Here is a 24,796-nt window from a genome sequence, read left to right on the forward strand (position 1 = left end):
GGTGGGTTGTGGTGATCGTGTGAAACACGAAAAGGGGCAGGAGGGTACAAACGGGCAGCACTAAGAATGTCCCTGTGACTTCTAAGCTATGAAAGTTAAGGACCACAGAGCCTCAGGTGCTTTCTGAAACGGGAATGCAGAATTCTCGCTGCGTTTACTCTACTTGAAAGCACATACCGTTTCACAGACTGGCAGGAAAAGCTTTGTCAGCCTCCTGGAGGAGCCTGGAGATTTCCACGAGTTACCACTAATTCCAGATGACAGAACAGTTCCCCTTGAAAAAAATGACTGCTTTGGAGGGTGAACTCTATGGCATTATACCCTGCTGAGGTCTCTCCCCTACTCAAATCCTGCCCTCCCAGTGCTCCACCCCCCAAATCTCCAGGAATTTTCCAATCCTAAACTGGCAACCCTAAGGACCCCCCCTTCCCCATATATTCTACATAACTGAGTTCCAAAACCCAGTGGGATCCTTGGAGGAGATAGAAGACAGTTCTCATCTGAATTTTGCTGCCTGTGCACCATCCAATACTAGAATAACTCTGCAGGCTCAGCTACCATCTGGCTCGAGCTATTCTCCTGCCTTAAGGTAACTTTAGGAAAGAATTCTATGCTTTCCACACAGTAGCAGTTCTAGGAGAAAGCAAGTATTACACGAACTTGCCCTTGGCAAACTGGACAGGTGCAGGATGTAGCCATCTGGGTGACCTTGGGTCAGCCAGAATTCTCTCAGTGCTCTCTCAGCCTCTTCTACCACACAGAGTGTCTGCTGTGAGGAGAGAGAGGGAAAGATGTTTGTTAGCCACTTGGACCATTTATGCACTGGAGGTTTCATGCTGGGATGCAGGCTGGAGTTTTAGTCGTGGCAGGTTGCCCCACCTCTTCCTGCGCCGACATGGGGAAGCATTTGGCCCACTGCACCTCATCCACCCCCAATTTGTGCTCCTGCATGGGAGCTGGAACAGTGAAGTTCCCAGTGCGTAAACGGTCTTGGAGACTACTTTGGGTAGTGAAAAGTGGGATACAGCTTCCACACATATAACAGCAGCATACCCCACCCCCACCCCCACCCCCAAAAATCAGGTCTAGGTTCAGTGCACCTGTACACTCCACCAGCTGAGTCCAGAATGATGTATGTGGAAGTTGGCACAGGCTTTCCATTTTAACTTCTACAGGACTGAAAATGGCATATGAATAGATCCTCTCTGACGCTTCATTGATGGCTTCCTTTCCTGGTATGGTTGCTGCCATTTATATCATGAGTACCTCCCAATCAGGAACATGTAAAGATTTCCAGATGCCTGGCCAAGAAGTGCCAGTGCCACATGAAACGAAGCTGAACCTCAAGAGCTGAAGTATTGGCACACACAGTTGGGAAGCAACCCAACTAGGAAGGAAAGGATATTTGAAAGCCTGCTGGAACAAATATCGTTTTGTGACCCAGAATATATTGTTTGCCACTAATAGCTAATGGAGTCTTTGCCACCATGACATGAGTGCAGAGCAGAACTCTCACGACCATCCCTTTATCCAGCAAGGCTGATCAGTACCCCAAAACTATGGATGGGAAAATCCACATCCAATAGTTGGAATCAAATATCATTGTGAGATCAAGGCTACACCCATATATTAGTGGATCAAAGACAGTATCAGCTAGGTACCTGAAGTGTGGGAGGGCTGATTCTCATCATCATTTTGTCTCTTTGTGTAGGTGATTATGATCGTTTCTTATGTAGGGAGAAGAGCCTTGTGTGCAACCGCATGAGCACAAACCACTGAAGCATAAAGTTTAGACTAAGGCTATCACACCAAAGAGCAGTACAACAATTTTATTGTAACTTGCTTCAACAGAATTGTGTTTTGCACCATGGACTTGTAATTGTGCCACAAAGATTTTAAAAATCTCACTTGCAATACAGCCAGCTAAGAAGATGAATGTGCTCATAACTGTAATGTTCAAAGTGCTCAGTAAAAAGAACACAAATTGCAATCAAAGCACCCAGAAGTATCAAAGAGTTGAGATGAATGAAGGGAGGGGAGGAATTAAAGAGCAAGGGAGAGAGAGTACAGAAAGGGAATATTAATCTCCATTTACCAACATTTTGTCTTTGCCAAAAATCTTTACAGAAAAGCTAACATCTAAATTGGCTACTGAAATATTTAATTTTCAGCATTAATGAATAATTACCCTTTTAAAAATACTCTTGAGTTTGCTGGGAAAATACAGTTCTTCAAAGAGTTCCTCTTAGAAGAAAGAGATCTTAAAAGGCTTCTCTGAAAGACTGAGTTAACTGGAGGCTCAGACTGAATACCATTGTGTAGAGTGCGTCTTAGTCCTTCATTCAAAGCAAGTGCACTTACACTGAAGTGGAGCCCTCTTAACTTGTTGTGTCTATGTGTTCAGGAGGGTAACAGCAGATTGCATCAAGGGCTGTCTCACACAGTGGTTGCACGGTCCTTTCCTCATTTCAATTGCCAGCTCAGGGTAGCTGCACTTCAGGATAATGAGGCATACACTGTTCTGTAAGATCAATTATATAGAAATAAGGGCAGCAGAGGTTAGATTTATAATTCTTCAGTTCAGCTGTAAACATTGGGTTAGTTCAAACACAACTGAAGTGTATGGCTTACTCATTTCATTATTCAACCAGACATGGGCCCACAGATGATCTCGGCAGCATGGTATGGCTCACCCATTCTTGCTGGTTTCAGCAGGGCCAGTCTTCCCCCCACTGACAGCTGCTCTCAGAAAGGCAAGGATCTCCTTTGTTAAGACTAGCAAAGGAAGCTGCTGTAGCCCAGCTAAATCTAATAAAAACATAATTTCTTTGAATGAAGATATGGCATTTTAATGCAGTCTTATCAAATTATTATTTTGGTTCATTTGATGTGATAGGAGAAACTGTAAGACCCCAGAGAGCTGCTTGTTTTTGAGACATCCTTCTTTTTCCATGAATGAAGCTACAGGTCCATGGAGGGCAGGCCAGGTATTCTCTCCTACCTCAACCATGCAGCTGGCCTTTCATCTGTAACTCGCTCTACGCTGGCCTGCCCTTATCCTTGATCCGAAAACTGCAATTCGTCTGGAACGTGGCTGCCAAGGTCCTCACAGCAACACCTCGGAGGTCCCACATCCAGCCCATCCCCCAGCAGCTGCATTGGCTCCCGGTTGAAGTCCAGATCAGGTTTAAGGTTTTGGTTATCACCTTTAAGGCCATATGTGGTCGGGCCCAGTATACCTGAGGGATCTCCTCTCCACCTACACCCCTCAAAGAACCTTACACTCTACCACCTCCAACCTCCTGGTGGTCCCTGACCCCAAGGAAGCCCGCTTGACCTCAACCAGGGCCAGAGCTTTCTCCATTCTGCCCCCCCCCAGAGGAGATCAGGGCCCTGATGGAACCAGAACAGTTCCGCAGGGCCTGCAAAAAGGATCTCCTCCGTCAGGCATTTGGTTGAGGTCCACCTAAACCAGGGGTAGTCAAACTGCAGCCCTCCAGATGTCCATGGACTACAATTCCCATGAGCCCCAGCCAGCGAATGCTGGCAGGGGCTCATGGGAATTGTAGTCCATGGACATCTGAAGGGCCGCAGTTTGACTACCTCTGACCTAAACCATCGCTTCCAGTTGGCCCCCAAGCCCCCCCCCCACTACCAGAACTGCTACTAATCTGCCCAACCCACTGGGTGTCAGTAAGAGTTGAGCTGAGGCTCCTTACAGTTTCCACTATTATTTGGTGTTATTGTTGTTGTTATTATGTTAATGTTATCACCTTGTTGTTACCATAAATGATGTTACCTGTATCATTTTCTTGTTTCATGTAAACCACCTTGAGCCTTTGGGGAGGGCAATAAATAAATAAATAATAAATAAATAAATAACTTTGCTGAGGAAGATGGTGCCTTACGCAGCAAATTTCAAGCATAGGTTGGGTTATTTGGGGGGGGGGCATAGAAGACTAAAATAAGTTATAACTGTACTGAACTCACCTTCAGCCAGGCCTATCCTCTTCAGGAATGATACCCGCATGGGTCTGGTACCTACAATGGATGAGGTGTCTTCCTACACAGAATGTAGAGGGTTCATACATCCAGTCACCAAAAAGATCCACAGGGAATAGACCCAGGATTCAGGGATACAGCTAAGAATGGGCCAGTTCTTCTTCTACTTGTCCACTGACATTCTGTTTAAAGAAACTACTTGTTTATAGACTACCCCTACAGTGATCCTACTCCCATCCCACATTACGTGAAATGATTTTGCCAGGTTGAGCATGATTCTCCTCGCAAGAGAAGACTCATCACGGTTGTATGATCCATGGTCCATGAGCTTCGGGGGAGTTGGGAGAATAACCCTTGATCCTGTGGTCCAGAGTCACTCTGTATGGACAAGTCCTGGAAATGATTTATGAGTGTCAGAGGGGCAGAATATCTCCTTATTTTTCAACACCTTTAGGTAACATTCTACCATACGCTGTCCTCTTGTATTGGGTTCTCCTCTAATTGGTGAGATACCTTTCCCACCTCTCCCTATTGCCCTCCAAAAAGTGCTCCATGAGTTCTTTCTAAGGACTCTTCACCCTCCTTTTTAGAATAGTGTGACCAGGCATTCTTCTGGCTTTCTACCTTCTCCTCCAGGAGCACTACTAACTTGCACTTGGTACATGTATATTTAAAGTTACTCTGAAGTAAAAACACAAACATGCCACAGACAGTGCAAGTCACAGCCTCAGGTCCATTGCCAGCTACACCGCTTTGATCCATTGCAAGAGGAAGCAGACCCCTTCTGCAAACCCTGGAACACTTACAGAGTCCCCTGGCTCGATCCACAAGCCAAGAGCCTTTAGCTCCTGCCTTCCGTGTGCACCTATAGCACAAAGGCCCACCCAGCAGAGGGTGGAGGGAGCGGTCAGCCCCAGGCAAAACTGCCAATGAATACAAATAAATTGATGTGATTAGTTGCAATCCCACCCCCCACCCCCCCAGTAAAGGAACAGACAAAAGAAAAGAACACACACACACACACAAAAAGAACACTGTCTTGCAATCTATATACCCTGGGAACGTCATAGCCTCTCTTTATCTTTCTTTGGACAGCCAGCATAATTATATGTAATTACGGCACTGATAAGTCAGCCTTTCCTGGAAAGGCTCGTTCAATCATAGGACATTGAGCAAATCAATGCTTATCACTTGTTCCCACCTAGGGTTGCCCACTCTGGGTTGGGAAATACTGGGGAATTTGGGGGTGAAGCTTGAGGAGTGTACAGTTTGGGAAGGAGAAGGACTTCAGCGGAGTATGACGCCACAGAGTCTGCCTTCCAAAGTGGCTATCTTCTTCAGGTAAATTGACCTCTATCCTCTGGAGATCAGTTGTAATCCCATGAGGTCTTCTCCAGTCACCACCTGGGGCTTGATAACCTAGCCCCACCATTTTGGCGCTGGAAACCCTGGCTGTCATTAAGTACCCAGGTGAGAAACTGTTATAATTAGATGTGGCTAAGTGATAGGCCAGGTCATGTTCCACAAAGCAAGTGTTGGGGCACATTCAGGAAGGGCTTTAAAAAGGTTTTTAGTGATAGCCTAGTAGACATTGTTTATAATGTCTTGGTCATTCACGTGTACATGCTTTGGTATATCTTTCAGGAAAAAATGGACTGCTTTGGACAGTAGACTCCATGGCATTGTACCCTGTTGCAACCCCCCCCCTCAATTTTCTATAGTAGGATTTCTCAACCAGAGTTTCATGAAACCCTGGGATTACTTGACAATATATAATGTTTAAAATTTGTCAAGCATTTATTGGGTGATATGACCAGATATGGTCATGTCAACCTGCCCCCCCTCCCAAAATGGCCAATGATGAGCCTGGAGACAGTGTGATGGGGAGGTGCCCCAGGTGGGCATGTACATCGCTAAGCTTCCCAACCATGTTCTGCATGATTGCACCACTTCTGTTTTTTTTTCAAAGCCTGAAGAATGTTTCAGGGGCTTCCTAACTGGTAAAAAAGCTTCAAATCTCCAGACAAATTGTTTGAACCAAGGGGAAGGCAGGACAGATTACTGAATTGAATTTCAGGTCATTTGCCAGTAAATCTACCAAGTGGCTTTTCAAGACGAGACCCCTTGCCCCAAAAATAACAAAACAAAAGCAAGAGTCCTGATTTTAATTTGCTCTTTTATTTAGAAGGTGCTTGGACTCAAACGCTACTTGTGTAACATACATATAACTAGATACTAAGCCCGCTGTGGGCAAAATACAGCGGGCCCTAGCATGGTGGGTGGGTGGAGGGATGGGGCGAAGGAAGGAGGAAAAGGAGAAAGAGAGACAGAGAGAAAAACAGAAAGAAAGGGAGGAAGACAGAAGAGACAGAAGAAGAGGGAGAGAAACAGGTAGCCAGAAAGAGGCAGATGGGAGAAGGAGGAAGGAAGAAAGGGAAGGACAAAAGGAATGCTGGGAGGAAGGGAAGGATAAAGGGAATGTTGGGAGGAAGGAAGGAACAGAGTAAGGTAGGTGGCCTGAAAGGGGACTTTGCGGCCTACTGCCGGGCCAAGGGGCAGGCTCGGCTGCCCCAGGGCCCGGCAGAAGGCTCGGGAAGAGGGCGGCAGGCTACGCGGCATACTGCCGGGCCCAGGGGCAGGTGAGGCTGCCCTAGGGCCCAGCAGAAGGCTCAGGAAGGGGGCGGCAGGCTCTGCGGCCTACTGCCGGGCCCAGGGACAGGCGAGGGTGGCCCAGGGCCCGGCAGAAGGCTCGGGATGGTGGGGGTGGGCTTTGCGGCCTTCTGCCGGGGCCAGGGGCAGGCAAGCCTGCCCCAGGGCCCGGCAGAAGGCTCCCTGGGTGAGGGGAAGCCGGCCGGAGGACTTACCGCTGGGGAAGGCTTCTTCCTCTGAGCGGCGACTCCCCGGCCAGGCCAGGTGAAGCTGGGCCAACCATCTAATGGGGAGACTTGCTTTGCGCGGCTCCCCATTGGCTGCTTGGCCCTCGAGTGACACTCAGAGGGCCCAATCAGGAGCCGCTTCACGGTTCCTGATTGGGCCCTCTGAGTTTTCATCCCAGACAGAGCCTGCCCTATCTCCTCCCCTTTAGCCCTTTCTCCTTTATTTAATCCGCTCCGCAGGAGCGGTTAAAGATATCACCAGTGATAGTTTCAAAGAATGTGAACATCTTTATACGTGTGTGAGCACATGCCATTGCTTTCAAGATTCATAGTGTGAATTCAACAGAGGGACACTAGCTGACCTCCAAGGATAATTTCATCCCTTTGAATAAAAAACAGAAAATGGAGGCTAGAACCCAGAGGCATACTAGGAAGGTTCAGTCTTACTTCAGGATTAATTGATGTTCTGTTCTGTTGCTTCTATTTTACTCATAGGTTTGATCTGATATATTGCTTGAGCATTAAAGATCTGAAATGTTATGAACAAATGTACCTGAACAGACTGCAGTACATACAAACAACTAACTTAAAAAAATCTTTTTGCTGGAGAACAATAACGAAACCCAGTTGTCAGAAAAGTGATGCTGTTGCTTTGGGACGCCTAGCAATCATTTTTTGCAAAGTCACTGTCACCTAAGAAGCAGGGGCTCTTTTCCCATTTTGAACATGAGATATTAAAATTGGTTGCCTACAAGGTTCTGTCAGTGAAGAACATAGCCATTTAGGCTTTACATTAACAATACCAAAGATTCACATATATAATAGAAGAATGGAATATGACGCCAGAGATTCACATATGTAATAGAAGGAACCTTGCTATGAAGTCTGATGGCTTTTATTATTACAAAATCAAGTTGAACGTGTAAAGTTGTATCTTCATTAACTTCTTACAATTCTAATATTTTACTTATTTGGGAAGCAGCACAAAATTATTTGTGTATTGCTTGCAACTTGCTCACTTCACCTCTTGCTGCCATCTTGCAACTCTATATTCCGTAATTGATTCTTCAACATTTCTATATCCATACGATGCTTCATCAGAAATTGCCCATTTAAATGAAAGACTGGTATGTCATGTTTGTACCTTTCATACCAGGCTATGTGATCTGGGAGGGTGATGTCCACCTCCTGCAAAATGAACTGTTAGAAACAAATAATTAGTAAATAAACAACAACAAGCAACAACACAAGCTATCTAAGCATGCATATTTTAAAAGAAAGTAGCACTGAAATAATAAATTCAGCTCCAAGAAAATACATTTAAGAACAGGGTATAGGCTGTTTATTAACCAATAGCTGACTTTGATCATAGTGTGATCAACGTGTGCTGTGCAGGAAGGGTTGGCCTAAAAATCAAATCAATCAATCAATAAAATTTTAAAGAAAATGTTATTTCTATCAAAATGAAGCAAGCTTTATTAAAGCAGGGAGCATTTTGAGAATTAGATTCGGGGATTCCAGTAAGAATCTGTATTACGGGCATTCACAAATGTAATTCTCAAACTATTTATATCCAAGGTACACAATACTGAGGGATTATGAAATCTACATCTTGTAGATTATACAGATTTTTACAAGCCTCCAGTATAAGTAGAACAGTAGTATTTTTCTAGGGTGGGTGTTTGTTTTTTCAAGTTCAGTAACTTAGAACATTTTTCAAGAATTAGGTGAAACAAGTTAGATAATCAAACATGTATTTCAGCTCTCTTTCTGGAGTGTGCTGAGTTTCAGCATCTGAAGTTTTCCTTGCACAAATTGTCAGGCACAGTTTGTAGTTGGTTCTTCTTGCTGCATTTATCTTTGTACAGGGACAGACTGGCCAACTTATAGTCCTTCAGGTGCTACGTGCACAGGTTGTCTTCAAAGTTGCTGTTGCCTACTAGGATTTTTGGCAGTTCTTAGCAAAGCTTGCTGGTGCTGGAGGGAGGCCAGGCTTAGTTAACCAATACTGCAGTTTTTGGTTTCTCTGCCTAGCTGAGACCACTTGTCAATCCCTTCAATCAAGAAGCAAAATCCATTTCCCTCCAAATTACAGTGACTTTCTTTATTACTTATTTCTTCTGAGTAAAAAAGCCAATTACTATCACCTGTAACATGGGAATGCACTCTTGTAATTCAATCCTTTTAAATAGGAAGTTGTCACATATATTATTTTCATAGAAGTATATTTAGGATTGCAATTTCCATTGTTTTCATGCAATACCTGCCAAGATGCTCAGTTTCTGTTCCAGTTATAATTTGTGATGAACAGTTTTGATTATGGTGTTGCTGCACCTTCCTTTTCATCCATGCAACTGAGTTTTAATATGGCCCAAATCCATGCAGAACAGACGACAGAATTACCAGATGTGGGATATAACAGAGAGTTATGGGTGCTGGGCATGCAAAATACAAAACAAAACTGGTCTCTATTTTTTCCAAATATTTTTTTGAGGGGGAGGGATCAAGATTAACATGAAAGAGAGAATTTGTTCTTACACAAATGGCTCAGATAGGTGGCATTTCAGTTAAATCACAAAGAATGAAAATACTCTAGAATGATCTATTTTATGAAAATTAAAATGAAAACCAATTGAAATAATTATTTGGAGAAAGAAATAAGTTTACAAAGAAAGCCAAGCTAAATTTCATTCTCCAAAAAGAAGTTCTAATTTAATAATAAAAAATATAAATAAATCATAAATAAAAATTTATCTCTATATTGTGTATTCTTGGACTCTCATAAACATAGGACTATATTAATTACCTTATGCTTATATGGTTCTAGAACAGCTTTGGCTTCATCACATAAGGGACATGGTTTCTAAAAGGAGAAAAATGAAACAGACAATGATGCTAGGAGATAATTGACTACAATAAGATCTTCATCAGTGCCTGTACCCTACTATGCAGATGACTTTGAATTTTATAATACAGAAAAATACAGATTAAAAGATAAGGGGAGCACAGTCAAGGAAGATTAGAATACTAATTATCTAGCCCCCCCCCCCATGCTTCACCCTACAAGCCATAGTATATCAGGTCTACAAATCACATGGTCCATGATAAGATGCATGCAGAGTAAGAGAGCAAAAGGACATGAACTTGTCAGTGAGTCACTGAAGCTCCCTTAAGTAGCTCTAAATACAGTTAAAGTTGAAAGTCTAAGGCCACTTAAATCAGAACTGTCCTCAGCCAAGTGGAGAAACTTCATTTTCAAATCTCAGAAATAACTTTCAAAGAGGCCCTATCTTTATTCAGCTACTGCCAGGGGCCATAAAACTTTAGAATGTACTATTCATATTTCAAAAAAGCAAGATGATAACAAGGCATTTCTCTCCTTACCTCTACCATAAAAAATACTAAAGCCACTGCATGATATCCCAGTCTCAGAAAAAAGGATATAACTCCAGTGGGAATCCTCTCCACTAAGAATATCCTCACTGTTAAGATTTTTAGCAGCCTTGCTTTAAGCTGCTCTGAACAGACACTCAAGAACTTTGAGGCAACCTTAATTTCCTTCCAAGAGGCCTCAATTGCTTCAACTGTAAAAGGGAAACTGAATTTTCTACAGAAGAAACATTCAAACCTGCTGGGCACCAAGAACATGCAATGGAAGTTTATCCCTTCAGTGTATTGTGCCATCCTTACTTAAAAACATCTCTGAGGCTGGACTGAGTGGGCCCAAGCTGGGAACAAAAAAATTAGGTTATTATAAGAAGCCTGCATTTTAGAGAGATAATTTTGCTCTGCAATTGCCAGTGATCCCACACGTCCTCTACTCAAAAAAAGAAAAGAAAGAAAAAGGAAAAAAGCACATTAACACAAGGATACATTTAATAAAGGGGGCAGTTTGGAATACTATTTCCAGTTTGTCAGTGAAAATTTGCCCTTAAATTTCCAACTGTTAAGACTCGGCATGTGCTAAAGCATCACAAAAGGCTTTTCCTCTACCCAATTATTAACCTCTAAAAGTAATCCTGTTATTCATCACCTCATTGCCTTCTGGATTATAAACTGCACAGCCAGCTGGCAGAGACAGACCTGCAACTTTAAGATTTTCTCGTTGAAAGAACGGCTTTGAACAATGCACCCAATAAAGCTTTGACTTGGCTTAATTGGATCACATTAACTAAATAAAATTCTCTGGAATCAGATTTACCACTCATTCGAAAAAGCCAGCAGTCTTTTCTATCCATTTTTTTAAAAGCCTTTTTCTATAAATTCTCATTGCATTCTGACAAAACCAAACATTTGTCTAGCAGATGAACTGCTCTGAAGAGCAGGATCCTTTGTGGCTAATCCATGGGGTCATCTACTGAAGCCAGTGGGCAGTAGAATACATAATGAAATAGATAACCAATTCTTTAATGCAGTCTTCTTTATAGCTAATACTGAACATCCCTTTTTAAACAAAGAATCCAATAAAAATACGAAGAATAGGTGTATCAGTGCCTCCCAGTGATTCAGATTTCATAGCTGTATTAGCAGCCCCATCTTCATTGATCTCTGACAATCTTCACAGAATCATAGAGTTGGAAGGGGCCATACAGGCCATCTAGTCCAACCCCCTGCTCAACGCAGGATGAGCCCAAAGCATCCTAAAGCATCCAAGAAAAGTGTGTATCCAACCTTTGCTTGAAGACTGCCAGTGAGGGGGAGCTCACCACCTCCTTAGGCAGCCTATTCCACTGCTGAACTACTCTGATTGTGAAAATGTTTTTCCTGATATCTAGCCTATATCGTTTTACTTGTAGTTTAAACCCATTACTGCGCGTTCTTTCCTCTACAGCCAACGGAAGCAGCATCCTGCCCTTCTCCTTTCAAATACTTAAAGAGAGCTATCATGTCCCCTCTCACCCTCCTTTTCTCCAGGCTGAACATTCCCAAGTCCCTCAACCTATCTTCATAGGGCTTGGTCCCTTGGCCCCAGATCATCCTTGTTGCTCTCCTCTGTACCCTTTCAATTTTATCTACGTCCTTCTTGAAGTGAGGCCTCTAGAACTGCACACAGTACTCCAGGTGTGGTCTAACCAATGCCGTATACAATGGGACTATGACATCTTGTGATTTTGATGTGATGCCCCTGTTGATACAGCCCAAAATGGCCTATGCTTTTTTTTTACCACTGCATTACACTGCCTGCTCATGTTTAGCTTACAATCCACAAGTACCCCAAGGTCTCGTTCACACACAGTGTTACCTAGAAGCTTATCTTATGATGGGTGAAGTAAAAGAATATGTTATTAGCCCTTTCTTGGGCATTTCCTGAAAACAACTGTTTAGCTGCTGTCAGTAGGTAAATTATTTGCGCAACCAACTGGGTTGTGGGAATAGGAGACACAAGTTGGGACACTTCTGTACTTAACAATAAACTACATATCTACAAAAGATCTTTTTTAGATCATGTAGTATTTTTACTTTTGTGAGCTGCCCTGAACCATCAGGGAAGGGCTGCATATAAATACAAAGTAAATAAATAAATATTGCCAGGGTGACCCAAGATACAATTGACAACAACCAGCCATTTATCTTATTCCTGTGGGTATTTTAGGTCTAGCTCCTCCAGTATCTCTTAGTTAAAAAGCAGCAATTGACTCTTCCTGCACACATTCATTTGTAACTTGTTTGTGGCCTTGGCTTCTAGTTTCCTGGGTGAAACGCAGACTTGTAAACATATAAAACTGTAAACCTTGATTACTCAGAACCCTGTAAAAAAGCTGATTGTCATACAGCATGCTACTAAACTGTGCAATAAGTAAAAAAATACATAGCGATCTATTTGAAATGTGATAGTGCATGAGAATTTTACAGATTCCATAGACTGCCAAAAAGATACATAAGTGGGTTCTAGATGAAATTAAGCCTGAACTCTCCCCAGAAGTTAAAATGACCAAGCTGGTGCTATCATACTTCTCACATTATGAGAAGACAAAACTTCCTGGAAAAGACCATAATGCTATGAAAAATTAAAGGCAGCCGGAAAACAAGAAGACCCAACATGAGATGGATTGAGGAATTGAGGAAGCCATGAGCCTCAGTTTGCAAGATCTGTTAACAATAGGACATTTGGGAGTTCATTAAATGTCAGTCAGAAGTAGCTCGAGAAAACTTAACACTGGTTAATTTACTGACTTTATTCATTTTCTCCCTATTGAGGCAGCTTATATCCTTCTCTTCCATTTTATCCTCAACTCTTCAAGAGACAAGAGGCTGTACGTATGTGATTAGCCCCAAATACTACAACATAGCAGAGTGGGCATTTGAACCTGGTTTTACCGGATCCTAGTCCATTACTCTAATAACTGCATAACTCTCACTGGGCTGGATCCAGACTAAGTTTTCCATCAACAGAACATAACACTTATGCCTCTGTCTTCCCACTGATCATCAGAAAATGCTACTTCTGGGGGACTGCCACCCTGAGGAAAGGCATGAGGTGAGTCTACAGTGGGGAGAAAAAATCATTGGAAATTGCCAGTTTAGTATAAATTCAACCCAATGCTTAGTTCCTTTCTCTGTTTTGGTTTTGATCCCATCCTACTCCCAGTAAGAACAACTGACCAGTTGCATATACCTTAGCAAATAATAAGGATCTACAAAGACTACAAGAGGGCATCTCAATTCTCCCTTCTCCATTATTTCTTCTCTCCTTTCTCTAAAAGCCCCCACAGCCTCTCCCATTTTCCTGTTTCCTTCTCTCATTTTCATCCAAGAGTCAACTGACCTTTATCTACCCCTCTTTCCTTGCCCAGGCAGACATTACCTAGAAAAAACCCAACTGCATGGCAAGAATCCTGCAAGGACTTGCAAGGGACATCACTTTTTCCCTGTGTTGATATGCCCTAGGTATGTCTTTTGCTGTGCAAAGAGGAAAGTGTCTGCAATTCTACATTTTTATTTCTGGTTCACTATAAACAAGACAGGTCAGGCCAAACACATGGCTACCCATAATGCTTTGCATGACTGAAATAGGTCAAACTGGAAGGCTCTATCTGATGTCAGGTTTCAGCGTGAGATCTCCTGACTGTCACAAAAGTGATGCAATTATCTGCACAAAGAGGGCTGGGTAGTATGTTCTTCCCCACCCAAGCGTAACTGGAGCAAAGGAACAGGACTAGCAGCTGATCTAATTAATTATTCTGTATTATTTCACTCTATGCTCTTCCTGGTGAAGTAATACTTCTAGCAGCTTCGTCCTGTCTTTAATTGCTTGCACATCAAAATCTGATTAACAGAGGATCCTCAATACCTGGACTCCCCTTCCCAACCAGAATGCAGATGTAGTCCACTCTTAAGAAGTCATCCAGAGACTTTCACCAGCTCTGGAGATACTCTTAATGGGCCATTAGAGGTTTTTTTCAAAATAAATTCTGTCTAAATATCCGGAAGAAGTTCCCAACAGTTAAGAGCGGTTTCTCAGTGGAACAGGCTTCCTCGGAAGGTGGTGGGTTCTCCATCTTCGGAAATTTTTAAACAGAGGCAGGATAGCCATCTGATGGAGAGGCTGTTTCTGTGAAGATTCAAGGGCGTGGCAGGTTACACTGCATGAGCAACAGGGTTGTGAGTGTCCTGCATAGTGCAGGGGGTTGGACTAGATGACCCAGGAGGTACCTTCTAACTCTATGATTGATTCTATGGATGGTAGATATACCCTTTATTGACCCAGAATTGAACTTCTATCACACCTGATCAACCCTCTGTATGACTGAATGAGATTAAATTGTATTTATCTTGTTTTTCAATACAATTCCTTTTTATTTTTAGAATGGCCTCTAAGATACTATCTTCATATACATAGGTAGAATATCTTGTTTGTTACCTCCTCTCGTATCGCTTATAAATAAATAAATCCCTTATCATAAATTCAAGAAACACGTCTATTTCCAATAACGGGATTTCCTGGCAATGGCCACTGAGGGCAATGCTAGAGTCCCTGTTATTTTGGATGGTTTTAACCCCTCAATGTATTGGGGGGGGGGAGGAAGGCTTTTCAGGTTTGTAGAAAAGCCTATCTTATCTGTTCATGGTTCCAATCTCCACTGGACTATGTTGAGATTATAATGATAATAGTTTTAAATGAATAGCCGTGTTGGTCTGAAGTAGCACAATAAAATCAGAGTCCAGTAGCACCTTTAAGACCAACAAAGATTTATTCAAGGTGTGAGCTTTCGAGTTTGAGGAAGAGTGCTTGCACTCGAAAGCTCACGCCTTGAATAAATCTTTGTTGGTCTCAAAGGTGCTACTAAACTCTGATTTTCATTATAATAGTGTTTCTTAAGAAAATTATGAGTTTAGAACTTCTGTTTTAAGTCACTTAATCAAGTTTACTCAAATAGTATTTACCTTGGTGAATAAAGTTAACACCGGTAAGCTGCTAACAGCCTCACACAATAGTCTTTGGAGCGAACTTGAAGAATGTTTTGCTAGCTGCAGTGTCCAGCTCTGGAATTGGAACATCTTTATTCTGTTGAAATAATAAAGCATTCTTCTGCAATTACATGCATGGTACATTTTAATTACAAACCATACATTATATACCAGAAAACAGACACTAAATAGCAATGAGGAAAAAAAGTTTACTAAAAAACAAGGTCAATAATTGAATTCGACCCACAAAGTACAGTTTAATATTCAAGTAACACAATGCCTTTTAAAATTCACTAACACATATGCTGATATTAACACTACAGGATTCAAGTAAGGCTGCTGGACCCCTGCCATGGTTGGGGGTTCACCAGCAAAAAAAGAGCCCTGGGCTAGCATCACTAAAAATGCAGTTTTGGCGCGCACTCGAAGTGATGTCATGACATTGTCTGCAATATGTCAATGCTCTGGTATTTGGTCAAAAATTCTTTATGCTATAGTAAAAACAGCTTGCCCAAGTACCAGAGCATCATCACATTGCTACTGATGTAATGTTATAGAAGTGAAGTGATGTCACCAGTGAAAACACTGGAATAGGCATCCCGTTGCCAGTAAGCCCCCCCCCCTCAAACTCTCCCCACTGCTGGAAAGTCCCCCAACACACACACACACACACACGTTGCCAAGAGGTACCTAGCAATCCTGGTTTCAAGCAGACATGTGCTACTAAGAATTACACCCATAGTAGAAGAGCTGGTTTTATAATATGCTTTTCACTATCCAAAGGACTCTCAAAGCATCTTACAAATTGCTTTTCCTTCCTTTCCCAACAGACACTTTGTGAGGAAGGTAGGAGAGTTGAGAGAACTGTGAATGGCCCAAGCTAACCCAGTATGGAAGAGCGAGTAATCAAACCCAGTTCTCCAGATTAGAGTCTGCCACTCTTAACCACTATACCACAAAGGCATAATGCAAAGTGTTGTGCTTTGAAATTCTCTTTATCTTATTGCATTGCCTAGCATACAATATTTGTAGATGATCAAAATTATTGTAACAACCAGTTCTGTATTTTGATGAGATGTTAATGTTTTCTGCAGAAAGCATAAACTACAGACAACATGTAATGTGATTTAAAAGCTTTCAAATTTGCTTGCAGTTTGGAAGAAAAGCACTAAATTAATATATGGAATCTGGTTTTTCTTCTTCTAAAAATAGGCTTTACATTTTTTTAAAAAGTAGTTTGAGCTATCTTTTATATTTTGGGAGCCTATAGTCCACATTGATTTTTCACCCTTAATTTTTTCTTTCTCCTATTTTGAGATAGATGAATAGATATCATCAATTCATCTTCTATTTTGTTCTTTAAATATATTTACCCTCTTTCTTTGTATATCTGAAGCAGCTTAGAAATAAGTAAGAAAATTAAAAGAAAACTGATATAATTGTTCATGAAGTGTGTTGAGGGAGTTGGTGGGGAAGTGACAGCTGGAAGCAACCTAACCCTGAGAAAAACAAAATAATTAATCATGATACAATTTTTAGCATGTAGGGATTATGGCTATAATCCAGTGCAGAATGGGGCATGTTCAAACAAATTTATTTAACTGGGATTAAATATACATCTATCTACCTACCTACCTACCTACCTACCACTCTCAGCCTGGCCAGCTCATGGCGGTTTACATTAAAAATATTTTAAAAACATTAAAACCCAATACAATTAATACAGTCAAGACAATTGGATGGCGGCAACAATCAACACCCAGCTCTCCCCTGAGAAGCTTCAACTCTTCTGCTCACAGTCGTAGTGTCAGAATAGATGACTCCACACGATGTTGTCCCGGGGGGGGGGTACAGATTACAAAAGGAATACAGGGACCCGATCTGACTTCCCCGGTCAATATGATGATGACTGGTTTGGTGCTGACAGCAGAACTCACCTGTCCATTCTTTATAATTATACAGAATGATGTATCATTAGTTATCCAAAATACATATGTTAGAACTTGATCTAGTTGTTCAGTACCACCATCTCTAGCACAGAGAATCCCTTAATGTTGAGTAACACAAGTGCCTAAAAACTTCCTGCTGCACTACAACACCTAAACTGTGCATGGTACCTACTCAAAGACATCTTACAACAATAAAACCCTACACTTAAAAAGATGAACTACTGGTAGGTTTCAGAAATCAACTCATCTCCTCAAGGTAATTACACAGAAACTCTATTTAGTCCCACTGTTATGTTTTATACCAATTTAAAAACAATTGGCTATATGACGTTATTAGAAGTGTAGTAACAATTTTAGCTAACAACATGTTGAGGGAAAGTAGAATTATAATGAGACATAATTGGAAGCTAGAAATGAATAAAGAACTTTCCAAAAGTTTGACATTTCAGGTCTCTGACAGACTGGAACATTTTTCAGAACTGGACCCAAGAAACCACATACTAACACTAAGTTTAGAAGACGGGTGATCAAGTGAGAAAGGCTAGGTGAGAGACCAAGGATGCAGTGACAAGGGAGGCATAAAAAGAAAGCAAACACACGGATCAAGGAAGACAGAAACTGAACCCATGTTGGAGAAACCACGAAAGTGACTTCTCACAAAGTTAAGGTTCACATTTTGAACCTGCTCCGATATTAATAGGCAATGGAGCCAATCAAGTACATGGTTTCTAATTCATTCATGCAGAATTCTTTTGGCAAGTACAGTAGAAAAATTATGAATAACACCTGAAATAACTTATAATTAATTAGTCTCAACTGATCCAGGTTTCCTTATACTACACAACTGCTGTTGCTATACTTTTTCATTCAATACAAATCTGAAATTAGTTCCAAGTCAATTGTAACTGAATTACATAACTACCACAGAGTTCTATGACCACTGCAAATGGTCCTAAGTGTCAACCTGCAATACTCCCAAAATCGAGACAATCACAAAAGCAACAGATATGGCCTGGTGAGGGTTAAGGGTAGTTTTTCTCTTTAGGAAAATATATGGTGTTCTTAGGTACAGTATCTCTATAAAAGTAATCTAACCTGAAAAGAAAGTATGTGGACTCTGTACTAAAATGTGAAACAGCAGTGCATTTATTTCACAAAACAAACCAATTGTAAAGAAAGGCCCTCAGTGGCTGGCAGTAAGAGGTATTGTAGCCAATATATTTTAAATGTATGTTTTATATTTATTGTTTACAAATATTCCTCAAGCTATAACCTTGTTTTGTAGCGATGTTCTCTACTGTAAACCTACATAGATAAAGTATGTTATAAATCTAACATATAATAAAGTCATCTAGAACTAGTACTCCCTGCGTTCTCATTCATCATTTTGTAAAGTAGCCATAATATTCATATAAATGTAATATGGGATATCAAAACATGGCCAGTGCTACATTCTAGGAAGCAAAACAATAAATCCTTACTTATACTTTAAGTCCTGATACTACAATGAATTATAATTTACATCAATTAATAGCCTGTTTGTAAAACTAGGAAATAGGCCTCATTTTTCAATTTCCCATTTTTAATAATGTCTTGTTCTTAAATAATCCCTAAACTTCATGCTAATAGCTGGTTATAGCCAGGGGATACTGAATGATATTTTATTAAGCACACATGGCTTTCTGGAATCAGCTGTTAAGATCTAATGTCCCGCACCATCTCTTAAATACCTAATTTACGTGCAGTCCTCAACAAGGAGCAGAACTTTTTCTGCCCTGGCCCCCACCTGGTAGAACGGGCTCCCTGAAGAGATTAGGGCCCTGAAATACCGCAATTCAGCAGGGCCTGCAAAAGGGAGCTCCTCCACCACGCATTGCCCTACCCAATAACATCTATGGGTCCACACACCCCCTCCAGACACCTCCTTCATGGCTTTCACTAGTTTGACCTCTCTGGGGGGTTATCTAAGTTGCCGTTCCTGTTAAAATAAAGTATTATCAAGAAGCACAAATATTACAGTTATGGTATCTATTATGAGATTGTACCTGTTTGAATCATTCTGCATATTGCTGCCACCCAAGCCCTTTCCTATGTCAGCTTTAAAATAAATCAGCAGCATCACGAATAAGACCAATGAAATCAATTAACCAAAGATGCCAGACTTTTATCATGTACAATGTAAAATATATCTTCGAAAATCTCTTTGAAAATTATTGATCTAGTCAGCACAACCTTTTCATACAAATAGACAGATAATATGGCTGACATACAGAGACTGCTTTGAAAATGCCCCATAGAAGAACACCGTCAGCTCCCCCCAAGACTTAAGCCACTGGATGCAATGGCTCACTGGACCGGAAAATTATTACAAATTTTTTAAGTGGTAGCCAATAGTATGGTTACATCTGGCATAGTCTCAGAGATAGGGCATAACCAAGAAAGTCAGAGCTAACCGGAATACTGCAGCTCTTTTAAGATTTAAAACCAGATTGTATATTGTTTCACGAACATTGAAGAGATGAAGACTGTGGTTCATGTTCATGTGCACTACAGCTTGCTAGAAATATATCAATAAGCAAATTAGTACAAGAATTGTTGGACATTATTTGGCTACAACAATCCCCCACACTTAAATGTTAAAATTGTTTCCCCATGTAACAACAAACTCCATGTAACCCTACCACCACCCTCCCCTCCACCACAGCTCATCAGCAAAAAAAGAATTACACAAACACAGGCAGCTATGAGTTGCTATGAGAGCCAGCTTGGGGTAGTGGTTAGGAGTGCAGACTTCTAATCTAGTGAGCTGGGTTTGATTCCATGCTCCCCCACATGCAACCAGCTGGGTGACCTTGGGTTTGCCACAGCACTGATAAAGCTGTTGTGACCAAGCAGGAATATCAGGGCTCCCTCAGCCTCACCTACCTCACAGGGTGTCTGTTGTGGGGAGAGGAAAGGGAAGGCAATTGAAAGCTGCTTTGAGATTCCTGGTAGAGAAAAGCGGCATATAAGAACCAACAACAACAACAATAAATATTTAAAAGGGGGAGCCAGAAATATGGATCCATTTAGACAAGGGGTGGAGAAGGTGAGGCGTAAGTGCTAAATGTGGCAGAAGAAACCTTGCCAGATGGAAATGAAGGCTTGAGGAATGTCATGTTCTCCTTCTGAGGGGAGGACATCTTGGATGGTTTTCCCGCCCTTTTCTCAGGGAGGCAGGACAAAAAACTTAACTTCCTGTCTCCAAGAGAGGGATCACCTATTCAAGCCAGTTCTCTTCCTGCCTGTCTTTGGGAGCGCACCTTTCCCAGGCTTGCTCTGACTTATTTGCTTCTTATTCTATTTTTCTCTAAACTCTCTCTCTACCGTTCACTTATACCTACCTCTCTTTCTCTCTCCCTTTGGTTAGAGAACAAACCGGCAATTTTTGGAGCTAGTGCAAGTGCATGGCTCTCAGCACGCAAAAAAGCCTCAGGCGTGCTTTTCAGCCCCCCCCCCCCTCAAATGGCATCACGAAGGGATAGTTTTTTGTTGGACGGAGAGGCTCAAAGAATTATTCTATTAACTACACATCCCCATTCTCAAGCAATTTCCTTTATCTAGATAATCGACTGGGAGCATGTTGTTCTGTGCTTCATCAGCTGTTTTCATGTCCAAATTTTTCCACCCATGACTTCCTCCCTCTGCCCTACTTTGTTTCTGCTTCACTAAATTATACTTTTTGATGTAGTTTGGGAAAGGTGTTATAGCTCAGTCACAACACACATAGCATGCAAGCAGAAGTTCCTAGTTCAGTCTATGGGGTCTACAGTGAAATTTCAAAAGTTAACTGATGACTCAGGAAAGCTTTCACTGTGTGAGACCCAGGAGAGCCACTGCCTGCCAAAGTATCTGCTACTGAGCTACATGTACTTGACTCCATACAAAGCAGCCTCATATGCTCCTTTGTGCTTTTGAGTAAAGGTATTTGGCTTCAAGAGGAGGTTGGAATCCAATCACTCCTGCATGAACACAGGCAGGGAGGTTTTCTGAGAATGCCTCCAGCTTCCAACTACTATCAATAGGACCATCAGAGAGAAGACAGGAGGCAGCCAGGAGCTCTTCCATCACACCTGAACATATTTCAGTGCTGGATTTTAACTTCCAGTTCATTCAATTTTGATGGCTGACAGCAGCTTTTGGAGCAAATTTTAGGTCAAAAATGAGGGGGAAAATAATTTGTTTATTTTGTTGATCTAGGATGTGTTTAGGTTCTTTTATTATTATTTATAAGGTCACAGACAGGATATAAAAATTACACATGGTAAAACATTAAGATTTAAAAACTGTTAGGGGTGTAGAAAATAAAATAAGTCGTTGTTTTAAAAGTTAAAGGTGTTTGGTTTCCTTGTGGCGGGCTTGAGTTAGGTTTTGTTTTCTCTACTAGGAGCTAAAGGTTTTATTCTCTAATTGTTGATAAGACTGGGGATTTGAAAGAAAATGCTAACTAAATTTTACCAGTGAAAGAACTTGAAAAAAGAATGATGTTTGAATAATTCTGCAATACTGTTGTTGTTGTTGTTGTTGTTAGATTCGAAGTTGTGTCCAACCAATCTGACCAATCTAGACAATGATCCTCCAGGCCTTCCTGTCCTCTACCATTCCTCGAAGTTCATTTAAGTTTGCACCGGAAGAAGAAGAAGAAGAGTTGGTTCTTATATGCCGCTTTTCCCTACCCGAAGGAGGCTCAAAGCGGCTTACAGTCGCCTTCCCATTCCTCTCCCCACACCAACTGCTTTGCACCAACTGCTTCAGTGACTCCATCCAGCCACCTCATTCTCTGTCGTCCCCTTCCTTTTTTGCCCTCAATCACTCCCAGCATTAGGCTCTTCTCCAGGGAGTCCTTCCTTCTCATGAGTTGGCCAAAGTATTTGAGTTTCATCTGCAATATTGTATGCTATCACAAATTCTAATGTGCAATACTAAAGAAATTCTCAAGCCACAAATCCCTTGATATATCTGCATTCACAAAAAAGAAGAAAGAATCTTTATGTTAAAAATAATGCTTTTATTATTGCATTAGCATTATTTTTATCCTCTTCTTGTCAGCATTCAGAGTAGTGGACACAGGCAAATACAAGGTGCCTCATCCTCTCTGATATGCAACATACTGTCTTGCTTATGAAACCTTCTTGTGTAACACAACTACTAGCTACCATAACTCTAAATTGTCATGCAACCACATTATTCTTTTGATGATATATGAAACACAGAGACAACACTATTCCAGGTGGCTGAGAACTGTAAAGATGCCCAGCCCTAGCGTTGGAAGCAGGAGGGGCACATTCTTTGCAGTAAATCAACTCCCAGATGACTGAGCCATAGATCGTACTCGACCTGGTTAAGATTCTGTTCTGTGCTGTCCTAAAAAACAACAGTTAATTCTGGCTTGCTGAGGTTGTTTGTTTCTAGAACTTAGATGTTCCAGCCTCAACAAGAAAGCTTTCCTACTGGCTTACAATTATAAATGCTGCAGTAAGTTCAATGGAATTGTTCAAATGTCAATAGATCATCTGGAAAACATCTTCTTGAAATAACACCCATTGGCTGTAAAACTACAGTGATCCTAAAATATTGGAGGCTGGCATCCTACAATGGATTACAGGAGCTTTTTGACAAGCCAACAAGCACTGCATGCACAAATAAATCAAAACTTCAATGTGTTTTTTGTTTATTTACTTTTGTTTTGCCACAGGAATTGGTAATCAGAGGTACTATGGCTAATAGCAGTCAGTGAACCACCCTCCATAAGAAAATAGGTATGAGCAGGATAAGCCAGCTCTCCCAGGTTAGGTAGCAACTCTGATCCTGGTAATGCTGTCATTCTAATAAGACCTCACCCAAGAGCTTATCACAATTCCTCTCAGCCCATATTGCAATACCCATTGGGTATCACTGTGTTCATAATTCCGAAAGCCTAGTCTACACCTGCAACAGGAAGAAATGAGGAGAGGTAGCAAAAAGAAAACAGTGTCAGAACGTGGTAATGGTTGGCATGGCAGTGCAGGAACTGGGAGACCCAGGTTTAAATCCCTAAATGGACATGGAAGCCTGTTTCATGAACTCAGGCCTGTCAAACACTCACAGCCTAAACTATCTGACAGGCTGTCGCAAGGATAAAATGGAGGCAAGGTGAACAATGTCAGCTGCTGTGGGTCCCTATTGAGGAAAAAGGCAAGGTACACAGGAAGTAAATACATCAATATATCAGTATATACATCAGTATATCCCACACAGTTTGCCAGAAAGTTGCACAACTGGGAAACAAGCACAGCAGGAAACACTCTGGGAGAAAGTGTTTCATTCTGATTTGCTACCTTTCTTACTTGCAGGGATTGTGTGTGAGTGGGAAAGCATTATCTAACAGCATTCCTCACCTGCAGCCTTAAGCAGTCTAGTCTTGCCTATAATCAAATGGAAGGTCATCTAAAAAGAATATGGAGAAGACAAGAGAATCCACCCACTGGCATCAATGTACTGGAGAATCACAAGTGTGGGCTGGCCTCATGTTTCAACCAATCACCTTCTCCTGCTTATTATAATCTTGGTTGCCGGTAATATGAATTTAACTAGCACCTCCACTTCTTATCTTACTCCCTATACAACCTTTAGCACACCCCTTGTTAGAGGTACTGTGGGAGGTAGGAGGGGCCTGGTACCTTGGGAGTTATATGGGTTAAGGGGTTTTACGGGATTTTATGGAATTTATATTTTTAGGTAACCCGCCTTAAGTCTTGGGAGGAAGGCAGGCTATACATTTTAATAATAACAATCATAATAAAATAAACAATGATTCTCTTTTCCAATGTAAGTCAATAACTCCGTCAGTAGGGAACCATTTCCCACTTGCTAATCAAGGGATTCAGTAGAAACAGTGAAAGAGTTGTTTAGCTGTCAAGCAGAGTGTCACAGGAAATGAGCCGGACTCAGAAACACTCAGGCAGGGAAAGCGAAACAAATCCTTTCAGCTGGCAAATCCTGGACCGCCGTTCCACAAGCCTCCCCCCCCCCCCCACGCCATTTTGGCTGCAGAGCTCAGCTCCCTGCTTAAGGCTACCGCAGCACTGAGTCGAAGGAGACACAAAGCTGGCGTCGCCCTCGTAAGCAAACTTCCTTGCGTGTAAGTGAGTGTGGCTAGGCTCACCAGACTATTGCAGAGATAAAATCAGAGTCCAGTAGCACCTTTAAGACCAACAAAGATTTATTCAAGGCGTGAGCTTCCGAAGGATAGGAAGGCAAAGGAAAAGACCCGGGGGGGGGGGGGCACAGACAATAAACATCACATTTAAGAGTGGCCTGTGAGAAGCTGAACGGCTAATTCGTGCTTTTCAAGACACTGACCTCGAGCCGATTGCCCCCCAGTCCAGAGCGACGGCCTCGACTCAACTTCCTATTCCCCCCCCCCCTTCCCGTTCACACGTCCCCGCAGGAGGAGCTCGGGGCTCGTACTTCAGCGCCATCTTAAGGTATAGAGCGGTATCGGCTTCGGCGGGAGCCACCACCATTCCGCCCCGCCGGCCT

At 41.8% G+C, this 24,796-nt stretch overlaps 1 protein-coding gene across 7 annotated transcripts; it reads right to left on the reverse strand.

Moving 5' to 3' along the window:
* Positions 1-1,109: 1,109 nt before the first annotated feature.
* On the reverse strand, positions 1,110-24,686 carry C7H5orf63 (chromosome 7 C5orf63 homolog). Of its 7 annotated transcripts, none has more exons than XR_013232492.1 (6): positions 24,617-24,686; positions 15,264-15,384; positions 9,685-9,741; positions 7,903-8,078; positions 3,991-4,395; positions 1,110-2,521 (listed from the first exon to the last, which is right to left on the reverse strand). XR_013232492.1 is itself a non-coding variant. In XM_077344452.1 (6 exons), exons 2-5 carry the CDS (start codon positions 15,375-15,377, stop codon positions 2,709-2,711), a joined length of 447 nt encoding a protein of 148 aa, XP_077200567.1. In that variant the 5' UTR covers positions 15,378-15,384; positions 24,617-24,686; the 3' UTR covers positions 1,114-2,521; positions 2,694-2,708. The 7 variants fall into 7 exon arrangements, 4 of the variants coding, with proteins under 4 accessions (XP_077200567.1, XP_077200570.1, XP_077200566.1 ...); XR_013232490.1 differs by lacking the exon at positions 3,991-4,395 and adding an exon at positions 2,632-2,808 and having other exon boundaries at positions 1,114-2,521; XM_077344452.1 differs by lacking the exon at positions 3,991-4,395 and adding an exon at positions 2,694-2,808 and having other exon boundaries at positions 1,114-2,521.
* Positions 24,687-24,796: the final 110 nt, after the last annotated feature.

Source organism: Paroedura picta, chromosome 7 (genome assembly GCF_049243985.1).
Source record: "Paroedura picta isolate Pp20150507F chromosome 7, Ppicta_v3.0, whole genome shotgun sequence".
Classification (NCBI taxonomy): domain Eukaryota; kingdom Metazoa; phylum Chordata; class Lepidosauria; order Squamata; family Gekkonidae; genus Paroedura; species Paroedura picta.

What these genes read in the sequence shown, in the direction of transcription:
- C7H5orf63 (XM_077344452.1), bottom strand. Translation starts at nt 15,377, where the DNA reads ATGTTCCAATTCCAGAGCTGGACACTGCAGCTAGCAAAACATTCTTCA. An exon ending in TGTTAACTTTATTCACCAAG is followed by an intron (nt 9,742 to 15,263) that starts GTAAATACTATT and finishes TTCTCCTTTTAG; the next exon opens with AAACCATGTCCCTTATGTGA. An exon ending in TTGCAAGATGGCAGCAAGAG is followed by an intron (nt 2,809 to 7,902) that starts GTGAAGTGAGCA and finishes TGTTTTTATTAG; the next exon opens with ATTTAGCTGGGCTACAGCAG.